This window comes from Nelusetta ayraudi, unplaced genomic scaffold (genome assembly GCF_046127955.1).
Source record: "Nelusetta ayraudi isolate G7.1 ecotype Tasmania unplaced genomic scaffold, CSIRO-AGI_Nayr_v1 ptg000052l, whole genome shotgun sequence".
NCBI lineage: Eukaryota > Metazoa > Chordata > Actinopteri > Tetraodontiformes > Monacanthidae > Nelusetta > Nelusetta ayraudi.
Window position 1 is genome coordinate 5,526,506 of NW_027466102.1, and position 25,537 is coordinate 5,552,042.

The window sequence follows — 25,537 nt, forward strand, 5'->3', positions numbered from 1 at the left end:
TCTAGCACGCACTCGTCTTGATCCCTAATTCCAATGTTTCCTCCCTGACAGCTACGCTTCGTATTGTTTATTACCTTTCCAAACGGCACAAAAAGGACAGTTAATCACAATTTTCGTGTTCTCGGTCAGAGTCTGTGCCCAAGTGCGCAAGTACATAATCATATGACGCTGGTTTTGCAACAAAAGGACAGGAAAAAAAGAAGAAAACAGAAATTAAATATAGCAAATTTACTCCTCAGTGCCCATTGTATATATTAGCTTACATCTGAGGCAAAGGTTTCAGGCTATGCTAGTGCTAAATTTCACTTTTAATTGCACTGAATTGTTAAAGCTCACACATTACGCAAATATTATCCTAACATTTCTTCAATCACCTCCACAAACACTTTGTGTACCATCCATAAGAAGATAAAACTGTATTTTTTTGCAATAACCTGTAAAAATTAAGTTAAATATCCAGTTTTCTGAATATGTATCGACACTTTTTTGGATAGCAAATTGTTTAAAGCCGTCCCAATGCAGTAAGAAATGAGCAGAAACAGACAGCCCCACGCCATTACGACAGTCAACAACACGGCACCAGGGCAAAACGTGTGGCGTTTCAGTTCAGCTGACTCAACGACTAAACAAACCACACATGACCCTGGACGCACTGTGCAGTCAGACCCTCGGTTAACCCTCATCCTGTGTTGTTAGAACGGGGTGCAGTGTAAAGTCCCCCATTCTCCCTGTTTGCATGCGGAATAACAAAGGTGCAGCTGCCTCGAATGGAAACCCGTCGCTCTGCTCTTTCTCTCAGCCAAGGGAAGCAGGGCCTGGGCTGAGAGAGTAGCGCGGCAGCTCCCAGTTAAGGTGGGCGGGGACAGGGGGTGTCGGTCAACTCCCTTGTCTTATGCAACCAGGCTCTGTACATCTGTGTTTCTCCCTACTGTAACTCTGCCCTTCCTACACACACGCTACACGTAAGCATTAGCAGGCACACATGTGCATGCGCTTAGTGGGTGTTTTAGGTTTCTTTTGCATGAGGAGTGAACGAAATATTCAGAAAAGTAAACCTGCTTGCACTTAACTGTCAGACAACAATTAGATTGATAGACAGCATTTTCTCCTCTTTATTCATTAGAAAATACTTTAATTGGAAGGCATATATCTAATCTTGAGATCTTTGAGTCGGTTGTAATTGTGAAGAAAAACTAGACCTTGATCCAGAGTTCATGTGGCTTAAGAGTGGTGCAAAATATGTGAAAGTCTGCGATCCTCAACGGCCCTTGGGGCAGGGGAACTGTTATTATGTCAGCTGAGTAAAATTTGCACCATAAAGCCATACATTGCCACCATCAAATGAAACAGTTGTGGTATCACGGATTTTAACGAACTCCTTGACCCCGTAATTGAAGGCTGCAGACAGAGCTTGAGGAGCCAATTCATAAAATTATAACCTGCTGCTAGAATATTGCAAGATTACAGAGGCGGAGCTTTAATTTCACAGAAGACAATGCATTTTGCAGCAGACAGATAGGTGTCGCTCTCTATAGACGATCCCACACGAATGTATAATGATTTCCATGTGGAGTGGCTTATGATGGGAAGGCTGTTTATGTGGCATAGCCTCAAATGGCCCAATAACAACCATATAACTGCAGGTTTATACAATTCAGAGAGTTCCTCTTAGTAATCAGGGGTAATTATTGGATTGTTTATTATGGTATGGCCGGACTACACGTATTCGCGCACGCTCACTTTGTACATTCTACGCCCCTCAAAGTAAACAAGAAGGATTACATCCTGGATCAGGACTTATACCATCTATTGAAGCGGCAAACTATTCTTTCAAGCCATCTCCTCATTTTTCTGAGAGCCACATGCAGTCGTCAATAGAGCTGATTGGATAACATGTTTTCAGAGCAGTTGATACTTTCATTACGGACACGAACTAGACCAGGCATGGGCAAACTACCGGGCCACATCCAGCCCGCGTGAAGCCAGTCATAAATCAACCCCCCACCCAACGAAACTTTGCCGGCACATTAGCGTAGTGCGATAGCGTGCTCGCTGCTGCTGCAGCATCCATGCTAACGTCTTTTCGGCAGTTAGCTCATAGTGACGTCCTGTTTTCCTTCCTTATCTTAACACACACTTTCAATGCAGCAAGCCGTAGTCAAATCGCAACTTCAGGGAATATGACTGGTTGGTGGAACCACAGTGTGTTCAGGATGAAAAAAAACTTTCCACTGGAGCTTGGAAAGATGGATGTGAAAGGTTTCTGAAAAGAAAACTCAGCGGTCCAGTTCTCAAGCAATGTGCTCCGGATCATTTCCCAATGGCCAGGTGCACATTGCATGCTAGTATTTATCCAGGATATAACATAGCTTTTTAGGCAGATTAGGTGGAATTAATATCAAGTGACATTGCTTCAGAGATCTGAATAATACTGGTGCTATGCATGACCAAAGAGGTAAAACACTCAATAGTCATGGGCTTTACATTAAAATCCAAAATGACTAACTTCCATGGATTTCTCTTCAGTCTACTGTACGCAAAGGCTTCGCTAACCCTCGTTCCTTCCTTCTGCACGTCATGTTTTCTGAGTTTCGTCACTGATCACATTTGCTCCACAATATTCCCGTTCGCAATCCAAACATTGCCTCTCCAGTCTTTTAGAATCATTGCCTGTGTCAGATGATGCCTTTCGAGACCTGGCTCCCATTAGCAACTGGAAGCCATTCAAATTGTTGTAGCTGTGATTGATTGAGAGGGCCTGGATCCCGCCGAGAAGTCACGAGAAGACCCGCTGACACTTCCTCTGCGCCAGCCAATGTTCCAGGAGGATTAAACGCAATGTTGGCCAACACGTTTGGACTCTAGGTGACCCGCAGAAACTTCAGAGTGCTGTCAGGAAGATGTAGTAAATGAGTGTTCGCTCGAGTGTCACACCTATCCTGATAAATACAAAGAAATAGGAGGGTTTTTTCCCCTCTTTTTCGTTGAATTACCAGTTTTCAATCGGGGAATTCACCATCAGCAAGTCAGAAAACAGACATTTGAGACAGGTCCAATCATAATAAGTCGTATTTTTCTCTAACTTAATTGTGGGGCAATAAGGTTACACAACGGAGCATGTTTTGCGCAACTTCCATGCCGATGGAAGCACAAACACAAACAGCTCTGGGACCAAACAGCAGGACCGCACATGTACAAAGTGGCGCAAGTCGTCTTGTTGAAATTCTCTGGAGGGGTTCACCTGCTATGTGTTAGCCGCTTGGTCTAAATAAGGCTTTCATCTAATCTTGGAACTCAAGTACTCTTGAGAAAATGTGAAGAATTCCATGGACCCAAGAGGATCCGCTTGGAGAGTCACCACTGCCATTGAAATGCGACTGTTTTATCAGGAGGTTCTTGTTGTAGTTGAGACAGCTTTTTTTGACTGAAGCCTGGATTTTCCTTTTTCCTTTTGTTTCAGCAAAGATTTAAATAATTTAACAGGGTTTCAAGGACCAAGTACAGTTTGGAGACACAATGAATAAGTAGGGTTTTTTTGTTTTTTTGTTTGTTTGTTTTTGTAAGTGGTTAGTCCTGTGTTGCTCCTGTTGATGTATGACACAAGGGTTTCTGGGTTAAATTTTCTTTGGCTAGTTTTATTTTGTTGTGTTTTTTTTTAAATCACATTAAATGATTGACATCTTAACATTGCTCCTTAAAGCCAACCAAAGGTTATTTTATATCATTTGTGACAATTCCTCACACAAACAAGAAGTGATGGTCGTGTTTAATTTGCAACAATACCTCAGACATCAGTAAGGCTGTGCACAACATATTCCAGAAAGGAAGTGGTGATTTTGTTACACACTTTCAAAATGTCACTATTGTTTAAAGGGGGAAAAAAAAAAGAACCCCACAGTATTTAAAACAAATGACGTTCGACCTCTTGGCCTCTTTGTGGGTGACCGGTCTACACGCACGGCGAAGCATATCTCTTAGCAAGAACCGCACAAACTAACAGACGCGCCATGTTCTGCTGCAGTGTCAGACTTATTGTCCAACAAAAGCAAACACAGACTGGGAGAGTCGTCTATGCCAGTGTACATAGACACAACGGACAGAAAGTTGTCATATTTGGCTTTCAAGGGGAAATTTATGTAAAATGTAAAACGCTCGTGAAACGGTGATATTATGTCATGATAGTACAGCATTGAAGTCAAATGAAGAGATTGATTTTCACCTCAAACTAATGATGTCACTGCCTCAATAACTGGTCATGTGCCCCAGACGTTGATGGTCTCATTTTCACTTGTGTTGTCTCTGCATTTACTTCCTGTTTTAGTTTTCCTGCCTCTTGTTATTACTCTCATGTGTTGCACCCGTGTTTCTCATATATGACCCCAATGACTTTCTTTTTCGTTGTTGGCTTTTGCCTCTCGTTTTGGATGTCTTTGTCTCCTCTGACTGAATAAACACTTGCGTCGTTGTTTGGTCACATGGTGTCAAAATGCATACAGCATGATGAAGAAGACTGCTTAAGTACAAGCCTCCATTGAATCGGAACACATAGTGGTCTAATTTGCGTATCAGATGCTTGTTGTGATAGTTGTGACTAATCACCTTGAGCGATAACAAGGAAAGTTGCGAATGTGCGTTCAAAAGAGAAGGTTGTGTGTGTGTGTGTGTGTGTGTGTGTGTGTGTGTGTGTGTGTGTGTGTGTGTGTGTGTGTGTGGTCCTTCTGTATTTGCAACCAGCAGATGTTGGGGTGACCACCTTGGGGCTGATAAATGCTATTTCCATCGTGCGTGTGCGTGCGTGTGTGTGTGTGTGCGCGTGTGTGGTAGAGGTTAATGTGACTCGATGCCCAGTAAATACAACTATGCGGCTCACTGAGACCACCATGGTCCTCACCTCCCACACACACACCTACACCCCCCTCCCCCCTCACACACAATGACTTTAAATGTAGCCGTTACTTCAAAATTATCATGGGCCATCGTATTTTCACATAGTTATACTGTACTGAAACAAATACATAATTTCAATGCCTCAATCAATTTCTGTATTTGACAGTGAAGACTTTATTACATATTACGTAAAGAAGACTGTGTCATTTACTGCAGGGACCAGAGACAGTGTGTCTCTTGATACATCAGGCTGATTTTTTTTTTTTTTTTAAATCCATACAAGGGTCACAACCCCTCAGGAAAGCTGGGGAGAAGAGTCAGCATATGTGCCTCACACGTCAGAATCCATCTCAGACGCAAAATCTGGGGTACTTGGCAACTGTCGCGAGAAATGACGGTGCTCGGCGGTGCTGTGAGGGGCTCGACCCCGGCGAGCTAAATAAACATGTCAATTGGGCTCTTGAGTGAGCCGTAAAAATGTGAGGGGCCGATCGCACGGCTGCTTTTATGAGCTCATGAGAAGATTGGAAGGAGTGTTTCCACCATGTGGTGCTGCTGATTATTATTTCTTACCTGGCGAGGTTTGTGCGGTGAACTGTGGGCTGCTGTGATACCAGAAGCATGCTCACAAAAGTGGACACGCAAACACATGCACGCAGGCACAAATGCACACTTGTACCATAGGGTTTATAGTTTTTATTAGCATACTTCTAGCAGGATTGGGCCTTGCATATTTGTTTTGGAGTTGAGTCACAGGATCTGCTAGTCGCGAGTGTAATGGGAAGACAGCCACCTCTGGCTGTAACTAGCAGTATATTTTTGAACAAATTTTAAGCTGTAAGTGTGTGTAAAAAGAGTCAGAAACTGATGACTTGGATTGGACTGCTGGGATTGGTTCCAGTACGACTTAAACCCTGAGTGCAGGAGAAGTAGTAATTGAAAATAAAGAATGGATGGGTGCTGATGTTGATGTTGCTGCTGCAGGTTAAATCTGACTGCTGCATCATCTAAAGACTTGAATGGTACCATAGTGGCAGGACGAAGTTATGTATGGTATCTTTGTTGCAGTGCTACATTAAAACATTACTTAATATTATTTTAGTTAGTATTGCTGTTCGTTCAAACAACAACAAACATCAGCTTTTTTGTTGCAATGGTGCTGTGCAGCAATAACAATTAATGATGTTATTTTTTGTAATCATCATTTTGGTGCATTGTACACGTACAAAACATCAATACATATTAGTATAGCAACCTATTTGTCAAACACTGGGGATGTTGATCTGGTCGGTTCATTAGCAGAAGGGGGTTGATAATCAGTTTCAGCTGTTTTGTTGTTAATGAAATAAACGACAGGTGAACTAGAGGGGCAACAATGACTAAAACTAATGGAGTGGTGCAGTACCTTGACGCTGCAGAGGTTGCACAGGTAGTCAAACTCCTCCAGGTTGGCACGTCAATGGGCGTCGTTGCAAAGAACTCCTAGCACTGTCACAGGAGCGTGGAGGGGAGACACGGGACAGGCAGTTACTCCAGGAGAGCCAGAAAGGACCATAGAAGGTTCTTAAACCCTCAGCAGGATTGATTTGGGTTCCTTTGTGCAAAGAGGAACACGATAGGCACTGACAGAGCCACCTATACACGACATTACCTGAATGTAGGATAGTCGAGCGTGTCTCAATTTCCGGAGTATTCAAAATAAATAACCTCGCCTTCACAATTAAGGGTAGGAAACTAAGCTCGCGGAGCACTGTCAAAACTCACAAATAAAAGACGACTTGTCAACAAAGCTTTAATAAGTCCACCAAAAGAATGTTATGCGAGTTTATAGAAGTTTGTCCAACGAACCGTGCGTCGTCGTCGTTTCATATCAGACGCCAACAAAAAAGATTACGAAGCAAACTACTAATTGAAAATGAATGTAAACATATTGTGGCAATTGTTTTTGAGAATATTCCACAGAAAAACGTTTTGTTTTTTTTTTTTTTCTTATATATCATAAATTGCAGGCGATTACCTTGTCCTCCTTCAGCCGCCGTGAGTTCGTTGTGTTAACGACCTCACGACTGGACAGGTGGGTTTGGTTTTCTGCTAGCCAAAGGCAGATTTCATAGAACCTGACAACGCAAGCTAGCTGAATTATGATTGGATAAAACCTCTGCCGGGATATAAAACGCTGGAAGCAGCGCCACCAAGTGGATATATGACACACATTCAAGTAAATACAAACTGTGTGTGTGTGGGTTGGTTATTGGTTGTATTTATGCTCTTGAATTTCAAGATTTCAAGACTTGAAAGGTTAAAAACAAGCGCTGTGTGGGTGAGATAATGCTCATAATGGCCTAGTGTATTTTTAGCCCAGCATATTTTACAATAGGCGAAAAGTTTCGACAAAACAGGCACCAGCTGGTCCATCTGTGTCTGTGACTCACGCTTTCCCAAAAAGAGCCCAGAGCACGAGTCCTCACCTATTTAGACAGACACTTGATGCCAGATCGAAGGAGTCCTTTTTTAACGATACGGCTGGCCAAAGAACTTTTTACTTCAGTGCGGCGGGAGAGAAAAAGTTAACAGCAAGAGATGATATCCTCTGTATGGCAGTAAAATGGTGAGAAGGCTGGCGCAGCGGGAGGGCCTGGCTCTCGCATTCGGCCTCCATGGCCGCGTGTGTTATGGGTGTGAGTGACGTGAACTGCAGGTCTCTGGCAGGACATCTTGTCACTTCTCTTATGAGGCAGAGCTCGAGTGACGGCGCCGAACCTCGCTCCCCGGAGAGAACGTCAGTCCCAATTTGTTCCGCCAGACCTCCTCTGCCTCCCCCCCGTCGCCCGCTGCCAGCTCCTCCGCTGGGGCTGATTGCGGCGACCCCTTGTCCTCTTGCGAACCTCACTGTCTGTCGCCAAAAAACTACTCAGAAGATTCGGCAGTTCTTTTCAAACTTGCCGTCACCCTCACCTGACCTTTGCACTCACTTCCACTCTGGTTGCAAACTCCCTCGTCACCTTCCCAGAATCCAGTTACGTGCTTTTCACCATTATTTCTATCGATTTTGACATTAACGTACTTGTGAATCCCAGCTTGAAAACATGACTGACGGGTCAAGAGGCATTTCTGGTATGGACTGTTTTCTTGCTGCGGGTAATATCAGGTTTGAGTCGCTTTGTTTCTTGGTTCCATTAAGGTGTTTTACAGTGTATCACGGCTAATGAATTTCTCATTACAAATGCCCGAAGGTCCACAAACAAAATGAGTTAGGAACTGTGTACGGAAACTTCTCTGACACTGATTTAACCTAAAACTGAACTACTTTATTGTTAAATGAAATTGTTTTTCTACAACCCATATTGCCACTTAAAAAACAATGTTTTGAATGTGTGATTGAGTCACTGAGTGTCCTGTTAAGGGTTAAAAGATAGATTCTTGGTGGTTATGTAAGATGTTATTTAGAACAGCCAAATATCCATTGAAATTATTGCAGAAAATACACGCACGCCAAGAAACCAATACAAAGGAATCAAAGCCTAAAATAACACCATTTAAAACCAAAGACCTTGTCAGGTTCAAAGTCAAATAATGCCGTAATTGCAGGAAATTTGCTTTCAGCTCCAGTGAGATCAAAAACAGTATTATTGCCATTTATTGTGGCCCAGTTGTGGGAGGACTGTGTGAGATTGTCTATTATGATTTCTTTTCCACATGAATGAAGCTTCAAGGAATTTCTAATTGGCTGGTAAGCGCCATAGTTCAGACTCCAGACAGCCGTATAATAGCAGCAGTGAGGGTTTTTTTTTTTTTTATGACATTTTTTAAAAGATCAAAGGCCGTTTGCCCCCAGTCTGACTAAGGCAAACTGGACAATGTAATGGTTGGGCAAAAATGTCCTCGGGACAAAACAAAAGATTAAACGACATAAAGTTCAAAACATGTGGTACATCTTACTGTTTGTGCCGACGTGAGAAGGCTACGCCACCTGGTGTTGTGAAAGCAGATTTCACGCAAGTTTGACTCGCTTTTTTGTGACGTCATGCAAATCTGCGAACACAATTGGCAAACCATACTATAATTTTGTAATATAATAAAAGTACGTAAAGATGTGTCAGGTTCTTTTGCCAGATTTGATTTTCTTTCATTTCTCATTGACGATTTACATAATTGTTGTGTGTGAGAGAGAGAGAGAGAGAGCGAGCGAGAGAGAGGCACAAGCGCTATTATCTCTATTGTCAAGATTTGCAGATTCGTGAAGTATCAACTTTGATCTGGAAGCACTTTATTGGTCCTTTTATATAAAATATGATGCACATTGATTCGCATTTGTTGTTGCCCTATCCTTTTCTGGAGAGCAGTGAGCAGCCCCGGTTGGACGCCACCAGGTCTAGGTTTTCCTGGCGGTGCCTTGGTCGGGAGCACTGACTGGACAGGTTGTTGTTTGTGCGGAAATAAAGACATTAAACTCAGTCCCTTAAACGCTGCGGCTCGCCACTGAACCAGAGGTTGTTTTTTTTTTAAATTATTGAAGTTTTCTTAGTCACGGTAACTGTGGCCTTTCCAAGGAGATGATTGGTCTATTTACATGGTTGCTGGAATCAGGCCTGAGTGAGTGTGCTTCCTGTCAGCGCTGGATTACAGCTGAGTCATGGGCCGAATCGAGAGCCGCAATAGAGTACCTTAAAAAACCTGCCAGTGCGAGAAAAATGTCTCTCACAAACAAGGTGGGGAGAAGATGAATCAGTACATTTTAAATGTTGTGGTTTACTTGAGGTGTCATAAATACGCATAGACAAAAATCTACACAAAACCACACAAAAACAGAGGCTGAAGTCTCTACAGTCTATGTAGTGTTGTCAGCAATGACTTGGAAAAATTGCATTACCCACCATAACAGCAATATGTTATCATTCACTAAGCATTTCAATGAGATGTGAGGATTTTTAATTTCAAATTACCAACGTTCCACAAAAATTGTCACCAAAGGCATCGGCAGAAAGCGTGAGGGGGACACCTACTGGCTAGAAGGTGAACATGCAATACACGTCACCTCCCAAACGTTCTACAAAGAAGTTGTAGGCCTACAGGGTGTGTTGCACCGAGTCTCCAACCAGTCTGCCCATCCTGACCTTTGACCCTCTGACATCAACAAGCCATTTTCCTCCACACGCTCACCAGATGTTTTCTCCTTCATCGCGTGGTGAACTTCATCAAGTCCTTTTTACCACGTCAACGTGTCTTCATGCGTTGAGTTGCTGCCGTGTGATTGGGTGATTAGTCATTCGCTTCATCGACTAACTGATAATGTGAAGAGCTGCACGGCCCAAACTGTTGTAAATAGCCCGCTCTCCTCCTCTCTCATTGGTTGTTCCTCAGCAGATGTTCAGCCTGCCAAAAAAAAACAAACAGAAAAACCGTCAGCTTATGTTCATCCAAAGAATGGAATGTCGTCTGGAAGCAGGTCGGCAGCGCGGTTACCAGGAAGTCAACGGGGTCCTCGACCTTGATTTTGCAGCAGTCTAAGATGGCGTCGGTCAGCGAGGGCACCACGTTCTTCATCAGGTAGTTCCTCAGAGGGAGGGAGCGGGCTTCCAGGAGCTCCATCTCCTGCCGGTTCAGCTCAGCCAAATTCTCCTGCTGATGAAGGGACAAAATGCAGAGGCCGTCAGCCCTTCTCCCAGAAACCTCTCGGCCGTTGTTAAATAGCAGAAACAGGAAGTAAGCCCTCATTGGATACGTTCAGTCGGTGTATTGCTGTATCTCACAAGTGAGTGGACCTCCCATATGTGGAGGTATGCCATGCCAGCTTTGTCCTGTGCGTCATGAGAATAAAGCTTGACATGTGAACTATCGCCAGCTGCATTCCGTGTGATTCTTAACGAGAGACTAACGGAGAAGATGAACGCAAAATACCGACATACAGACATCAGCAATCTTCACCCTCCCCAATTTTTTTCCATCTTCTCTGGCCCAGTGTGACAATTTAGGCCCATTTCAACCTCACCAGACCGTTTTGTCCTCCCCCACAACTCACCCATCTGGCGTAGTGGGTGGCCATCTCCGCCAGCGTGGCCTCGTTCCTGCGTTTCTTCTCGGCGGCCTCGGTGGCCAGCCTCTGCCTCCGCTCTTCCTCTTTCCTTCTGTCCAGCTCATTCTGGTCCTCTTCACTCAGGCCGTAGTTCTTGGGCACCCCCACCACCTCAGTGATCTCCTTCAGGAGCTCTGTGTACTTCGCCTCGGGCACGCCGACCTCTGATGAAGAAGAGCCAATACATATATATATATATGTATATATATGTATATATATAAAAATATTTGCAAAATGATGATGATTTCTGCACAGATTGGACTTTTGAATATTGTTTTATGACCGTTTATCTAAAATATTCAGCACATCTTACTACCAGATGAATGGTGTATCAATAAAAATTATCTTCATTTATTCCTTTTTTTGTACTCAATTTGAAAATTGGCATTGAGTGTCCAACAAATGATTTTTCAGACTAGACGAGAGAAACAGCACCACCGTGTGCCCAGGGATAAAAAAAAAAAAAAAAAAAAGCAGCTTTAAATGTTGAGGCAATGCGGCGTCAGGTTTTCTTTTACGTCTGTTGAACGATTCTCAAGGAGGCATTTCCGGCAATACCGATGTGCTTCGGGTGAATCTCCAGCTCGTCAAAGTAGTCCAGCACGGATTCCTCGGCATCCATGGCGTTCCTGAATTTCTCCAGACGGGGAATGTACTCCGCCTCGGTGCAGCGCATTTTTTCAGCCACTCTCTCCGGGAGGGCCTGTGCCCTCTTCTTCAGCACATCATCCGGTGCGTCCAGGGAGATAACATGGTCTGTAATATGTAAACGAATTAAAACGTGTGAGTGGGAATTGCTTCAAAGAGAGGGGAATTCTGAGATCATCCCCTTCTATTTAAAGTGGTCGGTGGACGTGAAGGTGAGGCGGATTAACAGACGTGAGTTACCTGGAGTGATTTTGATGTTGCACACTGGCTTTTTCAATGAGTACTCGTCTTCCTCGACCTCCTCGTCTGAAAAGAGAAGGACGACGCACACAGACGTTGGCGGTCGGCGGCGTCACTGAGCTCTTCGAAGGGTGCGAGGTGGGGGGGGGTCCGCCCCAAACTCACCGCGGAAGATCTGCTTGGCCTGTTCGTACGTCTTTGGGAAGCCCTCGAGCACGAAGCCCTGGTTCCTGCACAGCTTCGAGTTCAGCTTCTCTTGCACGAGTTCGAACACCAAACTGTCGGACAGGCGACCTGGTGAAGCGACACGGCAGTTTTGACGCATGGGAAGGAAATGATTTCTTTGTAAGGGGCGCGATCCTGTGGACCAGCGGTTCTCAACTGGTGGACCCACATTTTTTTTTCTCCTTATGAAGTAGCGGCCCAAATTCATTGCACAGCACTCAAATTTATTCCCCAAAAATAAAAACGCTAGCCCACTTTCTATCATGTCTAGAAAATAAATGATTACATTTTGTCTATAAATATCTCTCTCTATATATATATATATATGTGTGTGTATAGATATATACATATACATATATATATATGTGTGTATAGATATATAGATATAGATATAGATAGATATATACTGTATCTATATCTATATCTATCTATATATATAGATATATCTATACAGATATAGATATATCTATATATCTCTATATCTATATGTATATAGATATTTATAGACAAAATGTTGGGATATCGATACAGATATAGATAGTTAGATAGTATATGTATCAAAACTCCCCACGAAGCTGCGACCCAATCAAAACAGCTCCATGACCCACTTTTGGGTCACGACCCACCCTTTGAGAAAACGCTGATGTAGAAGCCTAAAAGTTCCGTCACCTTAACGTGCTTTGCCTCCTACTAACCAGCGGAAAAACGTTTCTAAAAAATTCACAGACTGGTGAAGACAAACAGCTCTTGTCAAAAAGTCCTGTCAGTTGTACAAACTGGCTCAGATTGACGTTTGTGCTCGCGACTGACCGTCATTCATTCTCATGCTCCTGTTCAAGTTCTCCTGTGTCCTCTTGGCAGCCGCCACCTCCTCGCCAAAACTCTCCGGATCGGTCCCCTTGATGACCTCTTCCTGTGGAATTTCCAGGCGACAACGATGGTACGCAATGTACTAACAACGCAACAGGACATGCGTGTATTTTCCTGGAGAACGGCCGCAACTCTTTGAATCCACCTACCAGCTGTGCAAACTTTTCATCAATGATGTCTTTGACCGTGATGTGGTGTATTTGGTAATGACTGCACAGCCTCTTCGCAACTGTGGATTTGCCCACCGCTGGTGGTCCGATCAGGCAGATCCTGATTGGCTATAAGAAAGTCAAGTGTGTAAAAAAAGACAATGATAGTCATAACTACAAAATAAATACATTTTATTGTGTCTTTCAAGAGATTTGCTTCTGCATCAGAGGCACACAAATACATGAAAGCTATAATTATTATATTTTGATCTTTGTTAATAAGACAAACAAAACAAATGAATTCTGCTAGTTCTTGTCCTCTGGATGTGTTGCAAGGGACGTCATCTTGCTGAAACATCCAGTTCAGAGCTGGACGGAACTGTGCACGTGCAGCATGTGGGTAAATGTTTGCACTAAAATAAACTGCACTTGGACACTGAAGTCTTTAAAGTCACAAATGCATGAGCTGTCCAAAAACTTTTTTCCACCACTGTGTTTATTGCAATGTTCTTTTTTTTTTAAGAGAAAAATGAAAAATGAGTGAGGGCTCACCAGCAGCTGCCTGGTGTTCCTGTATTCCTCCACAACGCTCTCGATGTTTTCCACGATCCCCGCCTCAGACTTCCAGCGGAGGTTCAGCTCTTTTATGGTGAAGGTGTCCACGCACAGGTTGATGCGCAGGAATATCAAGTCATCGGGCTGCGACGGACACAATAACACAACATGCAGACGCACTGACTTTGACCAGTCTGAGAATTTGAAAAAAAAAAATTGAAAAGAAATATGCGGCTGTACCTCAAATGCCTTCATGGTGATGGCCTTGTTCTCTTGCAGCTTGTTTACTTTTCCTGGCCCGAGTATGTGACTCACTTCCTGAAGGGTTGGAGGGGACACAGCAGATTCACTGAAGCATCTTACAATAACATGACTTCCTCATTTATTAAATGACATCTTTACCCTGTTGTTGTAGTTTTAGTTATTTGCATAGTATGTCTTGTGTTTTGCTTTGTTTGTCTCCAATAGTTTATTTCTACTTTGCATATGAATGGGTTATGTCTAATGTATGTATTTTTTACCCCACGTGTTATTTAAATGCATTACTTTTGACGTAATCCCCTGTTTGAATGTTGACCTTCTTGTTTTATTGCGTTTCTTGATTAGGGCTGTCCCGATACTATATTTTCACTTCCGATACGATACCGATGTTTCAACCTTGAATATCGGCCGATACCGATATCAATCCGATATCAGCATGCTACAAATGAAACATACTTTCATTATTAATTCTAAAAGTACTGCCACATGGCCGACATTATTTCTTCCTGGAGCACATAGACTGTTACTGTTGAGGTCACGTGAGCTCTACATGCTGGAGCCGAGCACTCTTCTTTGGCGAGCGCACCAGGTGTATTACCGCCACCTACCGCTGTGTTGGAGTATGAACCGCAGTCACCTATTTGCATAGGGCAGAAGCGCCGGAGTAGAATGGACTGCTTTCTATCGGAGTGTTAATATCGGAGACTTAAGATGACGTCCGATATAATACGATATTCCTTTTTTGGCTGGTATCGGACCGATATCCGATATCAATATCGTATCGGGACAGCCCTATTCTTGATGTCACCATTTGGGTTCTAGGAAACATTTGTCTTCTGGGCTTTTTTCACTTTTCATTTGCATGGCACCATTTTTTCCCCCCCGTTTTTGAGAAACCACTGAGTAAACCCTGCAAGCACATTTAAAACTGCACTTCTGGGAAACTTTTTTTGTTCATCGGACCTAAACGTCTGAAAGAATTACCTTGACGACTTCCTCTAAAGTGTTCTTGGCGTCGTCCACAGCCACGATGTACTTAGACTTTGGTTTGAATTCAATTATTTTTTGAATCACCCTGCATGTGGGAAAGGAACAGAGTTCAGGCCTGCGGCAATTCTGCCAAAAAAAAAAAAAAATCCATTCATTCAAAGGTACAGTTCAAAGAATACGAATAACAGGCAAGCGCTAAGAGTCACCCTGCGAGGTCGTGCACGTGAATCATGGGAACAAAATTGGTGCCCTCCCCAAAGAGAGGAACTCTTGGAAACTGCATAAGCCAGGACACCTGTTTGAAAATAAATTAATTTCACATGAGCCAGAATGTAGGTCAGCCCCTTCGGTGCATTTACATCAGTCAGTTACGCTCAATCACACGAACACTTACCTTAAAGAAGAAGTGAAAGAGGTTTTCTCCGAGGCCGTACTGAAGGCCGCATGCAACAACGTAGCCAACCAGCTTGGGCTTTTTCTGTCCAATTGGGAGATGAACAGAGAAACGAAAATGAATTCCCTTTGCTATTCGCCAACGTCAAGTCTGCAATATTAGTTTAAAGCGAGTCCGAAAGATTTTTCTCCCGGCAAGTGTACATTGTCCACGGTGTACCGTTAACGCACTCACTATTTTAGACAGCTTCAGCACAAGTTTCTCCAGCTCATTGTGGTACTTGAATCTGGGATGTGGTCGTCTCCTCCTGAAATCATCCTCTCTGAAGATGAGATCAATCTCATCCTGCGCAGAGACAACACGATCAGTTTGGTTTCCTTTTGCAGGACAAGTCGATCAAAGTCTCTCTTCAGCTTACAGGATCCTGCGGCCTCGTCATGGCCCAGGTCATCAGCGTCGAAACGAGTATGAACAGTTTCTTCGACTTAAAGTTGTCCATCTCGTCTGTAAGGGCTGATTGTGGAGGAAGACAAAGTAAACGCAGCTGCCGGATGAAGCACTGAAAAGATTTTTTTTTTTCTTTTAGATTGCTGGATAACGTGCGACAAGCGTACCTGAGAATGCCCACGTGGCCTCATCAATCTGCTCTTGCGTGGTGCTTTCGGAGATGTTGTACACCACCACGTCGCACTCCATCAGGCGCTCGAAAAGCTCTTCTCGAGTCGGTGACTACCGACAAAGATTTGCGCAGCCACATTACAGGTTTGAGGTTTGGAACTCCACTAGACCAATTAATGCGCTAGATTGTAAGCAACCGTTTAACGGGGATGCGTAGCGGTGCAGTGTCATTGCGTGTCAACGTATATAGTGCAATTTCTAATACTGGTACTGACTAATTACTTTGTTTGTTTGTTTGTTGTTGTTGTCTCATGTTCTGGGATGAAATGTATTAATTACAAGGTGTTAAGAAAGTTTAGCTGTTTCCTGTATTGTTTTGTTCTTCGTTATCGTCTGCTTTTGTCACAACTTAAAGCTGATTGGTCATCATGTAATAAAAAGACCAACTGGAAACAAATTAAGCTTCCCAGGAAACTTAGATATATAAATTTCCTCCTCCTGCAGTGGTTCACAGTTTAATAGGTGATTTTTTTTTTTTTTATTATTATTATTTTTTTTGTAAAATTGTATCCATTTGCCATTACAGTTGAGAATAATGGCTTTAAGAACCCAGCAATACATAATGAAGAGTAACCGACTTGACGATACAAAACAGCTGCTGCGTACCTACGGACAAGGCTGGCAGGTGCCACACTTACCAGGTAATATTCAAGTAAAAAGTTGTCAACTTTCTCTTTGGTGGGACCAGACAAGGTTCCCACGACGTTGAAAACCGGTTCACCTCGAAAGGAAGGAGCGGGTTCATCTTCGTCCTGGTCCTCGGCATCGTCTCGGACAACAATGGCCGCTAGAAACTGAGCAGGACAGGTCACGTCAGTGAGGAGAGGAGATACACAAGCTATAGGTCGCTTTTAGTCGCACGAGCTTCGTGTCGGGCTACCTTGGCGATGTTTTTGGACGAGTACTTGTCGACGTCGTTTATGAAAAGTCGCTTGGGCCCTGACTGCGCTTCCATTTTTATTATCAACGGCAGGCGTCAAACTAGGCGTCTCTCGGATCCCCCTGTTGTGTATTCGGAGTGCAAGCGTATTTCTACAGTTGTGGTAAATTCATTGAAAACGACTTCAGCCCGCAAAGTGGCAGGTTCTGCGACTGTTATGCAACAGGTCATTTTTCACGACACGGGACTGGGAAAGTGTAACCTAATTCATTTGGGGTTGAATGAAAATGCGTGGAAACTTAAAACATGATGTCTTATTTAATTGCCTCGGGTTAATGTCAAGTAAATGTTCCGACTTCCGGGTGTCGGCCCGTTTATGCTCGTCACTCGCTCACTTGTTTTTGGGGCAACATATCGCTTAACGAGTTCAACAAAAAAAAAAAAAAAAAAAAACAACCTCTTTGATGTATGATTAAAGTAATTTGCGTTTCACTGACGCCTCCTTGAGGTCCAATGTGTAAAATACAAGCTCTCCGTGCGTTTACCGTAACGGCGGTAGTATGCTCACACTTTTATTCTAAGACCGGTCAAACCTTGATAGACCTGTTGCTACAGACGCACGGCGGTTGCTATGGCAAATTGCATCGCGCGCTCTCTCTCTCTCTCTCTCTCTCTCTCTCTCTCTCTCTCTCTCTCTCTCTCTCTCTCTCAATCAACAATGTTGAGGTTATCTCTATTATTGTTTAAGAGTTTAGTACGTTTTAGCTGAAGCAAAAGATGCCTTGAGATCACTCAGCTAGAAAAAAAGACAATCAAAAACAAAAAACATTCCTTCCTTACTTCCTTACTTCACCAACAACAAAATCAGTCTTGAACACACTTGAACTCATTATTCTTGGCCAATATGCTAGCAACAATTTAGAGTAGTTTGTATTGAAGAGATTTCCCACCTCTGATTTTAAAAAATGTCTTGATGGCAAGTATTTTCATAATACAGTAGTTATTTTTTGCAACAGTTTGCAAGTAATCAATCCAAGAGCTAATCTGTGTCAATTTACTATCTAAACAGCAGGGAATTAGAATGATTAAAAATAAAATCTTTTTATATACTATATATATATATATATACATACATGTATATGTACACAATGATTTATGTTACTTTATTACTACCATTTAGACAATTGAAAGATTGTCTCATCTCAACTCCTGCAAACTGTTGAGCAAAATCTAGGGAGCCGAGACGAGGCTGAGATCACTGCTGTGTTTTGTCAACTGCTCCCTCCTTTCTCATTCGCTGAGTCCTATCTCCATCGCCGTGTCTTTATCACTCCGAGGTAGATTGCTCTCAAACGGGTCACGGTTTTGAGGGACATTTGTCCTTTTTAGGGCATGGAAGGAGCGGACAGTGTGTCCCTCCCAACAGCTGTCCCCGTATTCACTTAACCCTTCGCACCCCCTCCAACTACACACACGCACACACACACACGCACACACACACACAACACATGCTTGAGCAGCTGTAGGCAACAATTGCTTTCATCAGTCACCCGTGCCTAGGCAGTGGTCTGTTTACTACTGGAAAAATAATGATAGCGTCCATATTTTTTTTGCTGAAATGTATTCAAACACATTGAAATGGAACAAAGACAAGGTCAAGTATTTAGGTGAAAAATATGACATCAACAATTGTTTCGAATTAAGTTCACGCGGTCCAGGTGAGAAATGTCTTTTCAATTTTGCCTTGTGTGGCTTCCTCTCGTGTCATCGCCATCATAAACGGTCAGCAGTCAGACGAGGATAACAGAGTGCCGTCTTTGTCGCCAACTGTGCTCGTCGTAATGCGCCACATAGCTGCTGTAAACAGCTGCCTCGGCGTCAAATGCAGCACGCCGGGTGACCTGTCAGTCACAACAATGACATCAGCTGTCAACGGTCATCAGTTCCAAAGGACCTGATGGGGAGGGGATTCTCGAGTTTCCCCAACAAGGACAAATCCTGTTCACAACTGCCCCCACATCGCAATCATTGACATGAATTATCCTTTGTGCAACACGAGCATAATTTTTTTTTTCTCCCTGTAAAAAAAAAAAAGTTATTGAATTTTTTATATATTTTTTTCTAAAAGTAGTGAGACATTACCCATAACACATTTTCGACGGTAGCAGCGAGCTTCTGCGCCTTTTCTACACTCATTTTGGTCTCCATAAACCTTTCATGGCAAGAATCTTGGCTGTTTTACTGAAAATTTCACCATTCAGTGGTTTCTATAGTGACTGTGAGAGCACTCAGAGAGAGCAAGCCAGCTATTTTGTACAGCTGAAGAATGTGTTGCCGACATGAATTTTACAGAAATATATGGTCTATCTATCTATCTATCTATCTATTATCTATCTATCTGTTGTAGTATACGTGCACAAGCTTATTTTACGCAACAATGTATCTTATTTTCTGCTGATAAAAAAAATTGTTATTGCTAAATCGTGAGCTCTCTGCATTAATACTGGCATCTGAAGCAGTTCCATTCTGGGTGTGCGGCGGGATGTGTGTGTGTGTGTGTGTGTGTGTGTGTGTGTGTGTGTGTGTGTGTGTGTGTGTGTGTTGCTGAGAGCTGAGACCTGTGTGGAGCAGACACCATCAGCCACTGCTGGAGCTCTCTCAGATAAAGTCAGCTCTATAAATACAGGAGCTGCTCCGAAAGTTTCCATGTCAGCGCTCTATTGTCCTGTGCTGTGACGCGATGGCCAGGCCCACAAGTGTGTGTGTGTGTGTGTGTGTGTGTGTGTCTGTCTCAGTTATATAAGGCACATGTCCGTGAACACCACTTACCTTTGCCAGATAGCTACAGTTACACTAATTGGACCCGCCATGTGCCACAACCTTGTCATATCCTACGTTACTGATTAAAACTGCCTCTTTTTTTTTTTCCCAATTAGCAATTTTTATTGTGCAATTCCTTCCCGAATTTTGCACCTCCAATATGCACTTCCTATTTATTTTCCAAATGATCAAAATTGCATGTAGCAGGTTACATTATTTTTTGGATGTTAACCCCTTAAATGCAAGACAGCAAAGTAACGTCTTTGCATCTTGAGTCTCGTCATTGTGCCTATTTGATTTTAGCATCAGCAGGTAGGAAGTCATGGCTAAGGATATGATGAGTTTTCATTTAGTACTATAATTTTAAAGGGGTATTATGCAAATACTATAGTAAATGTGGAAAAAAGAAATATGGCAAACGGAAAAAAGTGACTATCATGGCACAGCTTATATTAGTGAGGATGATAAATAGTGATAAGATTTAGTCTTACAGTGAATGAGACCTTTATTAAATGTAAATAAAAGTAATGACTACTGTCTGTTGGATCATAACTGCCATGCCAAATCACACTGTTTATGAATATAAACCACAAAATAGGCATCCTACATGCTGGCATTATTATAAAACACAATAAGATTTTGCATGTTGACTTGCTGGATGTGACATTAATTTTCTTTCAGCTCTGAAAGAGGTTGAAATGTTTACGTTTGAGAAATCTTTCAATGAGAAAAGGAAAGAAAAATGTCACACATGCTCGAGGGGAGGCAACAACAACTTGCGTGCTGCAGAAATTCAAGGAAGCCGGTGTCGTGTAAAAGTCACAAATAGACAAGTGGGTTAGCGGCATGGCTTTCTGGGGTGCATGACGGCACACGGCGTGCAAATGGAGGGGTTTAAATGTTTTGACGGTGCGTGTGTGGCATTTCCATTCTTTACGGCACCCGCCGCTGGCCCTGATAGGGCTCCAGCCCCGTTACAAGGGTGACGAATAAGGAGCCCGAGCTCTGGCTGGAGAGCTCGCGGGCCGACGGGCACCTGTCGCACGCCACTTCCCTACAAGGAGACACTGGAGCCAATCAGAGCCCGCTGCCGCCTGCACAGGATGTCCCGGGGATCTGCCTGTCGTCTGCTGGAGGTCTGGGCCGTGGCCTCGGATGAAGCCCTCCTCTCTTAACGGCATTTCGTCTCAGCTGTCTGCCATGTTTATGCCACCCCCCTACGCTATCCCCTGCCCCTCCATTCCCCCACCCCACCGCGTCCTCACACATGCCACGCTGTGCGCCGGCTAACCCGTCGCAGGCGGGTGGCCTTATTAGACGGCTTCCTCGACCGGGCTGCTCAGTCAGGGTCTCAGATTACGCCGAGACCTGCTGTCGAATCACCCACATCCCCGGCGCCGCGGTCCAGCTTAGTCATATTAGCACATCTACTGAGTCCCGAGCGGCAAGCGTCAGTCAGGAATATCAGTTTATCATGGAGACACTGCTGCAGATTCGTCATCTGTATGTTTGATTCAAGTATAATAGGCATATATTCATGTATATGTACCTATATAAACTTTTCTCTAAACCATCTACTTGGTGAAATCTCTTCAAATGACAAAATACAATAAAAGTGTTGAGAATTTCTCTTGGAGATCAATTAAGAATCTATCTATCTATCTATCTATCTATCTATCTATCCATAATCTGAAGTCAACTAGCAAGGCAGTGGGTGATTTATTCTTTACATGATTTATAAAATTGATACATGAAAGACAAAGGACACTAAACAACAACTGAAAGAGAAAAAAAGTGTGAAAGTTATGGTCCTCTCTTTGTGTCTCAAATGTGATTTTTTTAAAAAATAATTATTATAACAGGGATCAATGTATCAATGATATCAATTCATGAGTAACAACATGGTAAGAGTGGGAATAACCATGTGTATAATAAATTCACAGACACTGTATATCATTGTTGGGTTTTTTTTTTTCTCTGCCTGCCTTTAGCAGCATCCCTCACACAAGATCCCACTTAACGGCACCATTATGCCAAGCAGCACTTAATTTGGGCTTGTTTGGACCTATGAGCCCACCCACCATCCGCTCACCTCAGGACCCCGGGACATATTTAAGGAGCTCCTCGCACTGTCGCTCTCCGTCCCAGTGGAAACTCCAGTCTTGCGATTACAACTTGGTGAGTGTCTTCTCTCGCTTTTCTGGCCTTTTTCCAGACTGATTCTAAGACTTAGAAGACAGCGTATACTTTTGTGGGGGAGTCACTGTAGGAACGATAAGTATGTTTTAGCGAGCAGATGGATAGATTTGATTGGACTTTGACTTGTCTTGCCTAGCCTGTGATTATTGTTTCTAAAAAGCGAAAAAGAGGAAAAGGACTGTGTGAACTTGAAGAAAAACAGTTAAAGTGGAAAGATCAAGGTAATTAAGAGTTTGAATACTGCTTTAGATTTTCATCGGAAAGATTATGGTCTCGGTAAATTGATAAACTGATGCAGGGTTGGGAAGGCAGGAAAGCGCTATCACAGAAACTCTATTTCAAGGAATTCAGTAATATTGTTGACCTTAAATTGAGCTAAATTGAACTACCCGAAAATGCAAAAGAAGTTACATTTTTATGCACCAAATAAGAAAAATTATTTTGCGTGTTTGAAATGTGCATGGGAACTTAAGGCAGAAAGTGAGCGGCTGCGGCAAATGTTACCCGTTTTTCAGCATGTAGATCAGTTTCCACGTGTCACTTCATTTTGTTTACATTCACAAGATTTATCTCAATCGCGGGAGCGTTTGGTCGACTGTGCACTCCGAACGCTAATCGCAGATGCTGACCAGAATGGTCAGCATCTGCATTCAGGGAGAAGGATGCTGATGCTTCTCGGAATGCGGATTGTCACCTGAGATCGCAGAGGGGGTTGGGTGGGGAGGGGTATGATTGAGGCCATGGTCTCAGTCCAAACAGAGGGGACCACTCTCTCTCTCTCTCTCTGCAGCGACAGCTGGGGAGAGACCAGGCGTCTGGTGCCACTTGTCAAACAACACACAGCATCAGCTGTTAACTGACTCTGGCTTTACAGCCAGATAGGGAGGAGGAGGGGCTGTTGGCTGAGGGGGGAGGGGGGAGCGGGGCACGGTAGAGGGTCTAGAGGGTGAAAATAGACTTGTGACTTTGTGTGTGTGTGTGTTTGGGAGGGGGGGGGGGGGGGGGTCAAGCCATGTCCTGTTATGGCTTTCCAGGCAGCTGTGAAACTCAGAGCGGGGGATTAAAGCACTCAGAGGTGTCTCATCATCCCAAATATGGTGCCACATTGTTTCTCCAAAGGGCAGAGTTACTCTTTTAATGAGTGAAATCCTACAGCACAATTGGATTTTGAAAATATTTTGACACATTTTTTAACAAATTATCCAAGCACCGCACAGCAGGAAGTGGTGCAGCCGGAAAAAGCAACAACTCCCAAATCAAAACAACGTTCCTTCAGATGCCATAAACTGTGTTTGTCCTCTTCCCGTGCGCAGAAGGCCATCCTAAGAAAGACCAAACATGTGCGACGACGACGAGACCACCGCCCTCGTGTGCGACAACGGCTCTGGCCTGGTCAAGGCTGGATTCGCCGGTGATGACGCCCCCCGCGCTGTCTTCCCGTCCATTGTTGGACGCCCCCGTCACCAGGTACGCGCACGAGTTTTGGAACTCAAAAGACAGATTTTTTTTTTGTTATGCCAAATCCTTCCCAGTGGTTCCCGAGTGTCTGACGCACCTCGCTGTTTCAGGGCGTGATGGTGGGTATGGGCCAGAAGGACAGCTACGTGGGAGACGAGGCCCAGAGCAAGAGGGGTATCCTGACTCTGAAGTACCCCATCGAGCACGGCATCATCACCAACTGGGACGACATGGAGAAGGTGCGTCGCTTTTTCACGCTGATCGTAGCTTTGGTCCAGCTACGCTCGGACGCACTGCGGAGCGACTGACTCACCGTTTCCCCTGTCCACACTGTTGCCCGCCTTGCAGATCTGGCACCACACATTCTACAACGAGCTCCGAGTGGCCCCCGAGGAGCACCCCACCCTGCTCACTGAGGCCCCTCTCAACCCCAAAGCCAACAGGGAAAAGATGACCCAGATCATGTTTGAGACCTTCAACGTCCCCGCCATGTACGTGGCCATCCAGGCTGTGCTCTCCCTCTACGCCTCCGGTCGTACCACCGGTGAGTCCTTGACTGGGTCCGAACGCCACTCGCCGTGTAGCCGTCGCAAAGTTTTTGCATCTTCTGACGCGCCCGCGTGTCTTGGTCAGGTATCGTGCTGGACTCCGGCGACGGCGTGACGCACAACGTGCCCATCTATGAGGGTTACGCTCTGCCCCACGCCATCATGCGTCTGGATCTGGCCGGTCGCGATCTGACTGACTACCTGATGAAGATCCTGACCGAGCGTGGCTACTCCTTCGTCACCACTGGTAAGAAATCTCGTCACCACTAGCTAAAGTATCAAGTCCACGCCTAGACACACTTTTTCCCATTTTTTGTACATACAAATGGCACAACCTAAGCGTTGAGGAATTCCAACTCATCTTCTGTTGACCTCGAGCAATGTTCATTTTCTGGCTCACAATCACTAGTTTTCCTGACTGTGCTAAACTCAACCTTGTCGCCCTTCCGACAGCTGAGCGTGAGATCGTGCGCGACATCAAGGAGAAGCTATGCTACGTCGCCCTGGACTTTGAGAACGAGATGGCCACTGCCGCCTCCTCCTCCTCCCTGGAGAAGAGCTACGAGCTGCCCGACGGCCAGGTCATCACCATCGGCAACGAGCGTTTCCGCTGCCCCGAGACTCTGTTCCAGCCCTCCTTCATCGGTGAGCGTTGAACCTCTGACCTCACCAACTCTTTCCTCAGCGCTAGGCAATGCGGCGTGTGGATCTCACCTGTCGTCTTTTACCTTGCCCAGGTATGGAGTCTGCCGGCATCCATGAGACCGCCTACAACAGCATCATGAAGTGCGACATTGACATCCGCAAGGACCTGTACGCCAACAACGTGCTGTCCGGTGGTACCACCATGTACCCTGGTATTGCTGATCGTATGCAGAAGGAGATCACCGCGCTGGCCCCAAGCACCATGAAAATCAAGGTGAGTCCTCGTTGGTCCAGTGCATGAGCAGGAAGTTTTGCCCTTAAACAGGTTTGTTACAGTTCCTGGAATAACTGCAACTGTATTTCCTACCCTGCAGATCATTGCTCCCCCCGAGAGGAAATACTCCGTCTGGATTGGCGGCTCCATCCTGGCCTCCCTGTCCACCTTCCAGCAGATGTGGATCAGCAAGCAGGAGTACGATGAGGCTGGCCCCTCCATCGTCCACAGGAAGTGCTTCTAAGTCTTCATCCATCACCGAAAACCTCTCACCGGCTGCACTAGCTCTCCTCCCTTCCTTATATTTCTATTGTGCCTACTTTTGCTGTATATACATGTGCTGTTGTAATAAATAGTTGCTTTTGACAATAACCGACTAAATACCTTGTCTGTATATAAATAGAGCAAGCTTATCTGTCAACATATATTATAACATGTCAACATACCATTTATACCTGTTAAAGATCCAATATAGCACACAAGAATTAAAAAAAATATATATACAAACCTTTATTGAGGTACCATGCAAACTGTCTTTCAGGAAATTATTATCAATTATTACTGTGTATTAATGCCTTTTAAGTCTGTGACAGAAGAAAATAAATATTCATATACAATTTAATAACACACCTCCAGATTTTAACTATTCACTAATGGTGATGACTGTATGGTAGTTAGAGGAGAGTTAAACAACCAACAGAGATTAAAACTTTCTAATTAGCCTGTGAAACGCATATCAGACA

At 44.1% G+C, this 25,537-nt stretch overlaps 2 protein-coding genes and 1 long non-coding RNA gene across 5 annotated transcripts in view; 1 reads left to right on the forward strand and 2 right to left on the reverse strand.

Annotated features, from left to right (window-relative positions):
* LOC142896062 (uncharacterized) overlaps positions 1 to 7,021 on the reverse strand; it is a 41,155-nt gene extending 34,134 nt beyond the window's left edge. The window contains exons 1-2 of one of the 2 annotated variants that reach the window (XR_012928295.1): positions 6,905 to 7,021; positions 6,293 to 6,481 (exon numbers count right to left, since the gene is read on the reverse strand). This is a non-coding gene — a long non-coding RNA (uncharacterized LOC142896062). The remainder of the gene's footprint in view (positions 1 to 6,292; positions 6,482 to 6,904) is intronic. The other variant, XR_012928294.1, reaches the window with a different exon arrangement.
* actc1a (actin alpha cardiac muscle 1a) overlaps positions 1 to 25,166 on the forward strand; it is a 98,761-nt gene extending 73,595 nt beyond the window's left edge. Inside the window, exons 1-8 of one of the 2 annotated variants that reach the window (XM_076037530.1) lie at positions 21,725 to 21,852; positions 23,186 to 23,336; positions 23,438 to 23,566; positions 23,676 to 23,871; positions 23,961 to 24,122; positions 24,329 to 24,520; positions 24,613 to 24,794; positions 24,895 to 25,166. In XM_076037530.1, coding sequence (XP_075893645.1) covers positions 23,208 to 23,336; positions 23,438 to 23,566; positions 23,676 to 23,871; positions 23,961 to 24,122; positions 24,329 to 24,520; positions 24,613 to 24,794; positions 24,895 to 25,038 — 1,134 coding nt within the window. In that variant the 5' untranslated portion in view covers positions 21,725 to 21,852; positions 23,186 to 23,207 and the 3' untranslated portion in view covers positions 25,039 to 25,166. Of the gene's footprint in view, positions 1 to 21,724; positions 21,853 to 23,182; positions 23,337 to 23,437; positions 23,567 to 23,675; positions 23,872 to 23,960; positions 24,123 to 24,328; positions 24,521 to 24,612; positions 24,795 to 24,894 lie in introns of those variants that run through there. The other variant, XM_076037531.1, reaches the window with a different exon arrangement.
* On the reverse strand, positions 10,217 to 17,250 carry LOC142896221 (adenylate kinase 7-like). Its single transcript, XM_076037765.1, has 18 exons — positions 16,851 to 17,250; positions 16,609 to 16,764; positions 15,907 to 16,021; positions 15,711 to 15,805; positions 15,527 to 15,637; positions 15,293 to 15,376; positions 15,105 to 15,193; positions 14,893 to 14,983; positions 13,888 to 13,965; positions 13,645 to 13,791; positions 13,093 to 13,221; positions 12,884 to 12,986; positions 12,014 to 12,142; positions 11,849 to 11,914; positions 11,519 to 11,716; positions 10,907 to 11,124; positions 10,351 to 10,509; positions 10,217 to 10,260 (listed from the first exon to the last, which is right to left on the reverse strand). The coding sequence occupies exons 1-18, from the start codon at positions 16,923 to 16,925 to the stop codon at positions 10,231 to 10,233; spliced, it is 2,073 nt and encodes a 690-aa protein (XP_075893880.1). The 5' UTR covers positions 16,926 to 17,250; the 3' UTR covers positions 10,217 to 10,230.
* Positions 25,167 to 25,537: the final 371 nt, after the last annotated feature.

What these genes read in the sequence shown, in the direction of transcription:
- LOC142896221 (XM_076037765.1), bottom strand. Translation starts at nt 16,925, where the DNA reads ATGGAAGCGCAGTCAGGGCCCAAGCGACTTTTCATAAACGACGTCGAC. An exon ending in TGCTGAAGCTGTCTAAAATA is followed by an intron (nt 15,377 to 15,526) that starts GTGAGTGCGTTA and finishes CCAATTGGACAG; the next exon opens with AAAAAGCCCAAGCTGGTTGG. An exon ending in GGCCAAGCAGATCTTCCGCG is followed by an intron (nt 11,915 to 12,013) that starts GTGAGTTTGGGG and finishes TTCTCTTTTCAG; the next exon opens with ACGAGGAGGTCGAGGAAGAC.